The sequence below is a fragment of the Nelumbo lutea genome, chromosome 2 (assembly GCF_056320005.1).
Source record: "Nelumbo lutea isolate HS-2025 chromosome 2, American lotus-T2T, whole genome shotgun sequence".
Taxonomy (NCBI): domain Eukaryota; kingdom Viridiplantae; phylum Streptophyta; class Magnoliopsida; order Proteales; family Nelumbonaceae; genus Nelumbo; species Nelumbo lutea.
In genome coordinates this window covers 114510273-114521795 of record NC_142685.1, presented here as the reverse complement: position 1 = coordinate 114521795, position 11523 = coordinate 114510273, and the positions used below count along the sequence as shown (strand labels likewise).

Genomic DNA, 11523 nt, shown 5'->3' with positions numbered 1-11523 from the left:
ATTGTCTTCCAAAGCCTATATCTCTTGGCGCATAGCCTCGTGCCACCGAGCATCAATCATTGCCTCAGAGAAACAAGTAGGTTCTCGGCCTGCACTAACAGCTGCCAAGAAATGTCTGTGTTTCACAAAAAAATTATCATACATCACATAATGAGTTATGGGATAAGGAGTACCTGGGGACTGAGATGATGCAGGAGAAATAGTGGAGGGGTCTAAACAACGAGCAGAGTGTGTGACAAAGTCCTATAAATAGCTGGGGGCCGCTTTTCTCGATGTCCGTGGCTTAATAACTCCGTGGTGGGCTGAGGAGCAGGTAGAGTTTCATTATTTTTGCAATCTATATGGCTCATTGTCTCATCAAGAGAATCTGCCTCCTCATCATTACCCATGTTCTGATGTCCTTCATTGATCGTGTCGCTCCCCCTGACTTCTATATGAGGTGACTTAGATACCATGTCATGAGGAGTGGCTCAAGGCAATCCAACATTTTCTTTGGCTACGGGAGGACTGGTTACTGAGGGTTGATGTTCCGGAGTGGAAAAGGGAAACTCGGCCTCACTAAACACCACGTCTCGTGAGACGAAGTAATCACCAGACTCAAGATTGTAGAATTTTCATCCCTTTTTACCAAAAGGATACCCAACAAAGACACATTTCCTACTCCTAGTGGCAAATTTATCACGGTCCCGAATATGCGAAAAACACAAGCAACCAAAAACTCTGAGATGTTTATAAGAAAGACTTTGTCCAAACAACATCTCGTAAGGTGTTTTACCACCAAGAAGGGTCGAAAGGTGTCTGGTTAATCAAGTACCCTGCAGCCAAAACACACTCACCCCAGAAATTGATCGGAAGATGTGCTTGAAACCTGAGTGCTCTGGCCACATTCAAGATATGACGATGCTTTCTCTCTACACGACCATTTTGTTGTGGTGTTCCAACATAGGAAGTCTGGAATAAAATCCCTTGCTCGTCAAAATATGATTTCAATGATTTAAACTCTATTCCATTATCACTTCTCACCACCTTAACCTTCTTATTAAATTGTCGTTCAATCATTGCACAAAAATTTTTTGAGTGTTTGACCAACTTCACTTTTTTCAGCTAACAAATAAATCCAAACTACTCGAGAATAATCATTAACAATTGTCAAAAAATATACAACACTACAAGATGCAGGTACTCTATAAGCACCCCATAAGTCACAATGAATCAGCAAAACAATTGGTTGCTTTATTGCCGCTTTGAATGAAAACATCTCTAGTTTGCTTTGCCTTCAAACAAACATCATAGGTTTTGTTCTTACTATTACTGATATTAAGAAGCAAACTAACCGTTTGATAAGAAGGGTGTCCCAATCTCCGATGCCACAAATCGCATGATCCAATTCCATCTGTCTTGTAAGCACGAACCGACACCACACCCTTAAAGACATAGACCCCATCAAGCTGTTCACCCACACCGATCAGAGTCCTCGAGATGCGGTCTTGTATCACACAACTTATTAGTAAACATCACAATACAATCTATGTCACGAAGTAACCGACCTACTAACAATAAATTACAATTGAGTTTTGGGACATATAATACGTGCATCAATTTAAAATTATTTCCAAGTTCAACAGTGCCTTCTTTCACGGCCTCGGTGTGTGTACCGTTGGGTAAGTTAATAGGACAAGGTGCAACATCATAGGTGTTGATGAGCACATTTAAATTCCCTGTCATGTGATGTGGCACCCCAGAGTCAACAATCCATTCAGTGGAGTAATTCTTACCAGAGAGTTTTTCATTAGTCCTGGTTTTGTAAGCATTAAGCATGCTTACAAGACTCTGCCATTGCTTGTCATTAAGCTCATTCAGTTCAGTCTTGTCTTCGTCAGTCACAACTGCATTAGCAGCCACCTCACGCCCCACTAATGACTGAGTAGTATGAGCCTTTGCCGTACTCGGCCACATCCGCCAAAGGGTCCAACAAACTTACTCGAGCTCTCACCGTTCTTGTCGTTGTTGGCAGCCATGGTGACCGATCAACAATACCTGTTGTGAATAAAGGTGCTGGTGCTGGTGCTATTTCTGCGCATCAAATCTGTTAGACTGGGAGGTACTGTTCATCTTCTCTGACCTTGCTACACCAAAACAACGGCAAAATCAACTGTTCATCATCTCTTTCCTGCGAACTGAGTAGGGGTGGAGATAATTATAGTATGTCAGTTCCTTTGTAAGACTGCAATAGGTCACTGCTATCTGCTGCTATGGTGTCTGTGACGCTCAGTGGACGGTGGACGAACGGTGAGAGGAAGAATGAAGAGTGAATCAATGAACCAATGGATCAGTGAACAAGAGGAAGAACCTGGCAGTCGGCGGTTCCTCTATGCCACGGCTACAGCGACGACACCCGATGATCGAAAACTCCTCTTCTCTGCAATTGACAGGCAAAGTCTGTGAAGACCAGAATAGTTGAAGTCTCGAAGATAATAAGTTATGGTCGGATCAAGATCTGCAACAATAACCGTTGATTGCGCAGCGAATAGCAACGACTCTAATACCATGAAAAATTTCAGAAGCCAAAGGTGTGTTTTTCCCATTGATACCTTATGATATTTGATGGAGGAAGATTTGACCCGACCCCTCAGCCATGCGACACGTGGAAGTAACCAAGAGTGACCTGGCAGAAACGCCAGCTCGGCACGGCAGCAGGCCCACAACCCAAGCTCCGAGCAAAAGAGAGCCGAGCTCCCTCGAAGGAACCTGCAACCCGAGCTCCGAGCTAAAGAGAGCCAAGCTCCCTCGAAGGAACCTGCAACCCGAGCTCCGAGCTAAAGAGAGCCGAGCTCCCTCGAAGGAACCTGCAAACCGAGCTCCGAACTAAAGAGTCCCGAGCTCTCCCTTCGAGGTCCTGAGCATTACAAGCACCAAAGGCAGAAAACCCGAACTACCCACCTAGGGGCAGTTTGGGCCATACTCCTATTCGAACTCAAGACTTCACATTAAAAGACCACTTCGGCTCCAAATCGCCTGACTGAGCAACCGTACCTGATGCCCAGGAGACTGTACATGGAGGCGGCACACTTGATCGATCAGAGGACTGACACATGACAACCGCCATCCAACGGCCACCTGCCACTGCCATCCCAGACGAATAGAGGCGGTCCTGGCAACTGGCAGTGGAGGTTATGACACCCGAACTAGCAACTGGTAGTGGAGGTTATGACACCTGAACTGGTAGTTGATAGAAGGAAGTGACCCGATCTGGCAGAGATAATGATGCCCGAACTGGTAGAGGCATGGAAATGAGCACACATGGTGATTATAAAAGGCCCCATCTCACAAAGAAGAGGGTATGTGATTCTTGCATTTTCTGGTCTTAGAATTCCTCATTTCCCTTTCCTTATAAAAGAGAACTAACTTGAGCTTTGGAGTGTTCCAACTGGTTTCCTCCCTGAAAGTCTCCTTTTTCTTCCTTGTTTCAGGCACCTCCGATCTCGTAAGAAGCGAGGTAACCGACAACTAGGACCGACCGGATCGTGCATCATCATTTGGTGCAGTCTGTGGGAAAACTTCAAAAAACCTCCCCTAACGTCTAACACACACACTCTCTCTCTCTCTCTCTCAAAGAAACCGTAGCTTCCATGGCTTCTCCCAGCAACAGTAGGCACAATGCTGACTTGAATGCTGTAGGGGAACACCCCCAGCCTGCCACTGTGTGCATAGGACAGTTCACCATTTCCCTATCGACGGACGAAATCCCTAGCCTCAATGCACCAAACATGGTGGCACCTGTGAACGTTCCCCTTCCTCTCCCTGTCGAGATAACCTTTGCCAAACCAACTGTTGTCCCCCTGGTGACTAGCCAAAACCAGTTCGATGACTTGATGCAGTGCATGCGGGCAATGCAAGCCCAAATGCAGCAGTTCCAGCAGCATCAGCTCCATCAGCATCAAGTACTGCACCATATCTCTCAGTATCACTATCAACAGAAGTTCCCCCAACTGCCTCTGAACCAACCACAACTTCCACCTCGGCACCCCGCTCTGAAGCCGGTCAAGCCCTCCCCTCAGGGCTGACGCCTCCATTGGGGAGAAGCCTCCCAACTTCAGAACCCCTCCAAGAGCCAAGCCTCATCCCCGGGCAGGAGGGAAAGACCAATCACCCCCACCTCACAGCTCGCCAGCGGATCGGGAACTTCCTTGCCAGCCAAGTCAGCACCTCGACACTCCAAGTTTGAGCTTCCGCTCACAGAGATCCGATTCGGCGTCCTAGCAGCGGACTACCAACAGTCCTGGCCTGTCGAGCTTGGCAACATCGAGGCCAGCAGCGCCAATACCAGGCCCTCTAAGTAGCAACGAAGACGCTGGCGAATTCGCCGAGCTACCACCCGCATCCTGCCCGAGCTCCGAGGTAAAGAAGAGACAAGCTCGGACGAGGTAAAAGCTGCCCCTATTCTCTCAGTCCCTTCCCCCCTCTCATCAGAACTACTTTCAGTCCTCATGCCCAGAGATTTCAAACTCCCCTCTCTAGACAAGTATGATGGGTCCTTCGACCCCAACGACCACGTCGACGCCTTCCAGTCCCAAATGCACATGGTAAGGGCCAGTGAATCCTGCATGTGCGTGGCCTTCACTACAACCTTCTAGGGGGTAGCCCGCACCTGGTATAGGAACCTGGCCCCCCGAGTCAATAAGAAGCTGGACCCAATTCATGCAGGTCTTCACCGCGCACTTTGTTACCATCAAACGTTGCCCCCGAACCGAGGAGGGCATCTCCGGAGTAGTTCAGAGGAAAGGAGAGTCCATCCGGGGCTACATCAAGCGGTTCAATGACGCATGCTTGCAGATACCGCGCCTAGACCCCGCGATGTAGCTCTTGGCAGCCAAGAGAGGGGTGACGCACAAGGAGTTCAAGTGGCACATGGTAGTTAACCAACCCGCGACCGAGGCTGAATTCCTCAAGCTCGCGAACAAATTCATGAGAACAGAGGAGAAGATCAACCAAAGGACTGAAAGCGGGATCGAGAAAAGGAAGAGGGAAGGCGAGCCCTCCAACCCAGATGACAGAAGAAGGAAAGACCCAGCTTGGACGGACTACACACTCTTGAACGCAAAGTGGGCCGAGATCTTAATGACGATCAAAGACGCCCCGTATGTGAAGTGGCCACCTCGTCTAAAGGGAAACCCGGACGAGAGGAATAAAAACTTGTACTGAAGTTTCCATAGGGATCATGGTCATAGCACCGAACATTGTAATAATCTCCGCGACGAGATAGAGGAACTTATCCATCATGGATATCTACGAAATTTTGTATAGCACAATAATAATAATAGTAATAAGCCAGGTCGGTAGGGAGAACACAACAAAGATGCTCCAGAGTCCAACAACCGGCCAGCAGAACCACAGAAGCAGCCCCTGGAGGAAAGACTAGTTTGGGGAACAATCCACGTGATCGTTGGAGGATCGATCGTAGCAGGGTGCACCTCGGCAGCAGTTCGCGCTGATCCTTGCTCCCCAAAACTTTCTAAAAACAAATTCCTAATCCAAAAAGAAAAAAAAAAACAAAAAAACTTCCTAACTATACAGGTAACATACAGATCTGGGACTCTCGCGTGTCTTATCTCCGTCCAATAAAGTATTTATTTTTATTTGATAAATGGTGAAACCCAACAATGGTTTCAAGCATAATAAGCGCCAAGGCCTACGTGGTGCTGATGTGGTGTTTTTTTTTTGTTTTTTTCAATAAACGCCCACAAAACCAAACATAACCTATATGGAGGCATCTAGTAGCGGTGAATGATGATTTCAAACCCTAACCCTGTCACTTGCAATTGATAAAGTGATGACCCAATAAATACCCTAAACCCAATCCACCTTACTTGACATATCCAATAATCAAATGGATTGGATCCAAAATTGCCACCCCTATATTGTAGAGAGCATCTAAATCTCTTACAAATAAACACTTTATTCATATAGCATTCAAATATAATGCAAATTGGAAATATCTTTTGTACATATATAATAAATTCATAGGAAAATATTCCCAATATGTGGCTGAATTCTCATTCTTTCATATTCGCATGATTTTTTAACATCTGAATCGTCAATGGAACAAGTGGTTGCATTTGAATTTTTGTAGGCTGAGTGAGAGGCTTTATAAAATACGAAAAAGTAGGGACAGACCCAATACAGATTTCTGATTTCCACTACAGAGCTATAAACATTCAAAATGTCAACATTCCACACTTGACATCAATTCCAAGCAGCTTGCACCTACCGGATAGTAATTTAGGCCTACAAATTCTAACCCTGGCTGAACCGTCATTTTCCTAAAAAATATAAATACATACATCATGGATCCTGGCGGGCGGGCCTGGGAGGTGAGTAGTGTAGGTGTATGGCGTCAGCCCAAGAAAAAGATTCTCGACGAGTGGATTGGACGGGTCTAATGGCCTGCTTCTGTCTTCAGTTCTGTGTTGGTGTTGTTGCAACCTTACCTTACACATACTTCACGGGAGTGACGAGACGAGGGTAGGCAAAACAAAAGGATCTACAGACCTGCCCTTCGTTCTCTGGGGTTCCTCTGTGTCTCTGTCTCTCTCTGTGGTCTATTTTCTTTCATGGGGACACAGCGGACAGGTCACGTGGATAATAGGGACCAGGGCAGGGAAGCCTTTCCACAAGGGAGAGAAAAGTGGGGGGCGAAAGCTCAGACCTCAGAATAACAGATCGGATGTGATAGCTGATAGAGTTGGGCCCATACTCCACAGCTTGTCAGCTTTACACGCTCCGACCTCAAGGCTGGCAAATGATTGACTTGACTGGTCAACAAAACCATCAATTTCCTTTCTCCAACTTCCATACCATCGCTGCAGTTGTCTCCAGTCTGCACCAGAGAGAGAGAGAGAGAGAGAGAGAGACAGAGGGTCTGTACTCTGTGCCGACTCTGCGTGTGTAAAGTTGAGGACCACGTGTTTCTTCTGGTTCTGGTTCATCTTCAATAGTTTAATGACCACCCTGGCTCCTCCCCTTTCTCTTATGTCTTATTCCCCCTCGACATTGTTAAACAAATATAAATATAATTAATAATTTATGAAGGCCCATAAAAATCCCAAAAATTATTTTTGAGTGTGAGGCCCAAAAATGAAAGAAAAGTTACTTTATATTAAGATTCATGATGACAAAACTTTTATCATTAGAAAAAAGATAAAAGGTCAGAATCAAAACACAGCAATCTTGTAATTGCAATGTTGAGTACCGCTCTGTTGGAATATTAGATAAGAGAGCATTTCAAAATTCAAATTATTGGTCAGGCGTCTTTTTTAGGGGATAAATTCTTCTAAGTACATCAACTACCATTTGAAAAATTGATTCATTGTCCATTGTCCACAGACTAACAATCAATATATATCCCTCCTTTATCTTGATGAGAGAGAGAGATTCACTAAGACGTAGTTGTAAAGAATTTCTCTTCCTTTCTCATTAGCTGGTCTGTGTGCATCTTGAAGAACAACTTGTTTACCAAATTGCCATAACATATGCGGCCACTAAAGAATTGCTTATACACTAAACAGCTGCTTATATACGCTTACTAAAAGACTGACTTTCATTAGGCCAGCGTGAAACTAAGAAAGAGAGATGTGCCTAAGGCGGCATGCAAGCAAACTGTGCACGCTAAGAGAAGAGGCGCAATTACTACCACAAGAATTATCTTAGTCCTGTACTCCTGTTCTGTCACTTGTCACGATTTACATGGAAGTATCTCTATGGTTGGGAACCTTTCATGTGGAAATATCTCTATGCTCTGAAATCTTCACCATACAATTTGGGAGATAGCTATAATGGTATTGACAATTAAAAGATTAATGTTCCCCAGTCTCTGGCAATATGGATTGAAATTAAAATATAATATTATTGAAGTTGAAGAGTAAGTTTCTCCCGTTCCATTCATTTTTCCTTATCTATTTTATTATAATGTAAAAGGGGATATATAAAACGAATGAATGGTGTTTTATATGATCATGAACAAATTAAATTCCACCCATAGAAAATAATGAAAATAAAACAAAGCAATCTTCACCTATAAAATGTATGTGACTTGGGTTTACTGATCAATTAGGCAGTATATATATCCTATTCAATCAATTTCCTTTTCATGTTGACTTGAGTAGTTGGGTGTGAAGGGTCTGCATAGTTTTATATGTATGTGTTTGATGGGAGGCATACAACTCAGGCAAAGGTAGTTTAATTAGTTATCTCACTTCCTGATTGCACATAAAACAATGACACCATAAAAGCATGTCTTGTGAAGCATTTCTATGTCAGCAGAGGCCCTCTTTTCGAATCTTTTGAATAGCTCTTCAGAGAGTTTGGGTCCAAGGTGAGCCTCAACTATAGGTCTGAGTGTCGCCCGGACTAGATTGGCTTTGGCTCTACCATAGGAAACTGGATCCCTTATCCACTCCTCTTGTTTCTCCTTTGAATGCTCTACTATTCTCTGGTACTCCAATCTTTGTATCTCAAATCCACCACATTGATGGAAAGCCTTCTCAACTTCTTCTATACTTCTCATGTATGCAGGAATGTTGAATGTGTCTCTTGTCTCTTCATCAATCAATCCCTACCACAAATAAAAACCATCATAAAGAAAGGAAATATTCAATTCAAAATCGATCGGAACATGCTCAAAACAAACGCATTCCAAGATTACTGGACAAACTGAACTATCTCAGATGATCAAAAGGCCATTTTGGGCGTCAAAAACTAATTAAACCATAGCTTAATAGTGCTTTAAACTTGTTTTCCCTTAATACAGTAATAGCTAGTGCTTTAATTAAGTTAATTTCTCGACAAGATTTATATGAAAATGGCAGCACACTATCCCATGCATTATTTAACAAATAGTACTTTTTTTAGAAGGCCCCTTAGGGAAAATTCATTCATCAACAAACTCGGTTTACATGCATCTCTTGTACAATAGTATTGAGGAGGAAATCAGGTACTTGAAACCAAGTTTTAACTCTTGTACAAGTAATAGCCAAATTATTTGCAGCCATGTTAGCTTTTCTAGGAATGTAATAAACCAAATAACTTGAGAAGCAATACAGCAGTTGTTTGCAATCAGCGACTAAGATGCTAATAGACCATGTGGATCCAACGAATTCACCAACAAACATCTGATTAAAGTGAGGGCGTCACTCTCAACTCAGATGCGAGAAATACCCACCTCTAGATTTTAAACCTTCCACCAAAATCAGGGTTTCAACGATCAACGGGCTTTCTTTTTGGAACAAATATTACTAGATGGTATGATAAGGATGCAACTGCATAAAGTTACTTAAAGGTTGATAGCATAAAGTTACTTAAACCAAACATATACCATAAGTAATGACCGGACCCACATTAATTACTTAAACCAAACATATACCATAAAGGTTGATAGAATAAAGTTACTCTTTATTTCCTCTCAAACCAAGCATAAGATAAAGTTACCTCTGAAAAGAACAAAAGAAGAGCAATACACCAAGTGAAAGGTTGATATATGTTTCGTATTTGAGTTTGGTGAATCGAGGCATTTTTTATACATGAGAAGAGAAGAGGGGTTCCCCACACAAAAACAAATTAAAAGAGTAACTTGTCTCCTCCCGGCCGGCCCCTAGATGAGAAGAGCTTAACAGCCATATCGAAAGGGTCTGAGCTTAATTGGGTGCATGCGTTAAACAGTTATATACGAGTATAGATGGATGGAGACAAGGGAATGAAGAAATACGAGGAAAAGGGTGGTGATGTCATGTCAATTTTAGGGTGGAAATTATATAAAAAAGGAGGAGATTTAATTACATTATTCCATATATGCATATGCCAAAAAGAAAGAAAGAAATACCTCATTTAAGAGGTCTTCCCATGCCTGATCCATGGAACTTGTGAAAGGGTGCTTGGCCCTTGAATCAGGGTCACCTAACTGGTTCTCCGGCTGCTCCGAGCCTTGCCGTCCAGCCATCAATATAAACAATGTTCCTCCCTCGACAATCTCTTCTCTTCGGCATTGTAGGAAGGCCCTCAAATCCTCATCGGATTGCTTAGCATAGGCTTCCACAACCTCTTTCTTTGCTCCATCAATCCAAGCTCTTCCTTTGTTCCAAGCCAGTGATCTCTTATCCAACACCACCTCTGGAATCTATATATAACATCACCAACCAAAATTAAAGGAGTAGAGAAGCAAAAAAAAAAATGGAAAACTTGAAATTGAATGAAACCCATGATATGATTTGTTTAGTCATATGTAACTTCTTCAATTCTTATATTTTCTAGCTAGCTTTCCCAAGTCCCAACAAAATTAAATTTTATCGACATTAAAAGAAAAATAATATAATTAATACAAGTATATATTGAGGAGAAGGCGTTATTATACTAAATGAATACCTACGGAATGGTAATTAATAACAAAGGAAAATTAGAATATACATATATTATTAATAGAATAGTACTGCATGTTAGAATAAGAATGAAGATATATACCCACAGGCCATACCCGAGAAAGCCAGTGTAGGGCGCTTAAGCTGACAGCCACATGAAGCTTCCCTTTAGGAAAGAGGCGGTGGTAGAAGGATCCCGGCACTCCAGCTGCATAGTAACGCTTCTTCTTGTTATCAATGAATGGAGGCAAGGATCGGAAGAGGGAATTAAAATCGTTGGAAGGGAGATCAGAAAAGAAAGCCTCGAATTCAGGCTCGAAAGAACAGTCTTTGTTATAGCGCCCCCTCAGGGTGTCGATGACCAAGTCGATGGTAGACAAGGTGTTGAACCCCGTCGCACAGCCCAAGTCTGCAATCCTCAGTGACGCCTCCCCGTGGAAAAGCCGCATGGATTGAATGGCTGCAATCAGCAATGGCTTTGATAAGCTGATGGCAGATGCAGGGGCGTCTGAGTTCCTGGCGTAGCTTCCGTCGTCGTCTCCTCCTTGCATACACAGTATTCTATCAAGCCCTCCACTCCATGTCTGCTGCCACTCATTCAACTCCATCGCTGCTTATCTTGTGCACAAGATGAAGATAAAAGATGCGTGTATGTTTGTGTGTGTGAGGGAGAGAGAAAAGAGCCAGAGATCAGAACCTCGTCATAGGCATAGCAGCATCATCTGACTCCATGTCACACGACGGTTAATGGAGATCTTGTGGACTGGGTGATGGTTCTGGTCCCACTGTGGATAGAAACTAAAAGAATAGGCAGAATAAACTGAAAGAACTAATGAGAGTGTTGAGTTCTCGGTTTCAGTCCAAACTGACCAAGAGGTCCTTTATAAAGAGAGGAGGTTGAAAGTGAAACTATATTTGGGAGACCCCCAACCCACCATTTCTTTTTTCCTTTTTCTCTTTCCAATCTTAATCAATAATTCGAAGCTATCATATATGTATACGTGCCACATCAGCAAAAACAATATAATTTTGCTGATGTGGCAATTGTTTTTGTTTTCAAAAACAAAACCAGCAATCATGTCATTGCTTTCCTACACACCACCTAAATTTGGGAGAC

At 43.2% G+C, this 11523-nt stretch overlaps 1 protein-coding gene across 2 annotated transcripts; it reads right to left on the bottom strand.

Moving 5' to 3' along the window:
* Positions 1 to 7980: 7980 nt before the first annotated feature.
* GAMT2 (gibberellic acid methyltransferase 2) lies at positions 7981 to 11287 on the bottom strand. Of its 2 annotated transcripts, none has more exons than XM_088968740.1 (3): positions 10523 to 11287; positions 9875 to 10168; positions 7981 to 8611 (listed from the first exon to the last, which is right to left on the bottom strand). In XM_088968740.1, the coding sequence occupies exons 1-3, from the start codon at positions 11012 to 11014 to the stop codon at positions 8249 to 8251; spliced, it is 1149 nt and encodes a 382-aa protein (XP_088824866.1). In that variant the 5' UTR covers positions 11015 to 11287; the 3' UTR covers positions 7981 to 8248. The 2 variants fall into 2 exon arrangements, with proteins under 2 accessions (XP_088824866.1, XP_088824865.1); XM_088968739.1 differs by having other exon boundaries at positions 10514 to 11266.
* Positions 11288 to 11523: the final 236 nt, after the last annotated feature.

Bases quoted from the DNA above. Each gene is read 5' to 3' on its own strand.
- GAMT2 (XM_088968739.1), bottom strand. From the start codon at position 11,014: ATGGAGTTGAATGAGTGGCAGCAGACATGGAGTGGAGGGCTTGATAGA. The intron at 10,169-10,513 runs GTGGGTATATAT...TGTTATATATAG, and splicing joins GGCTTTCTCGGGTATGGCCT to ATTCCAGAGGTGGTGTTGGA. The intron at 8,612-9,874 runs GTATTTCTTTCT...TATTTGTGGTAG, and splicing joins GGGAAGACCTCTTAAATGAG to GGATTGATTGATGAAGAGAC.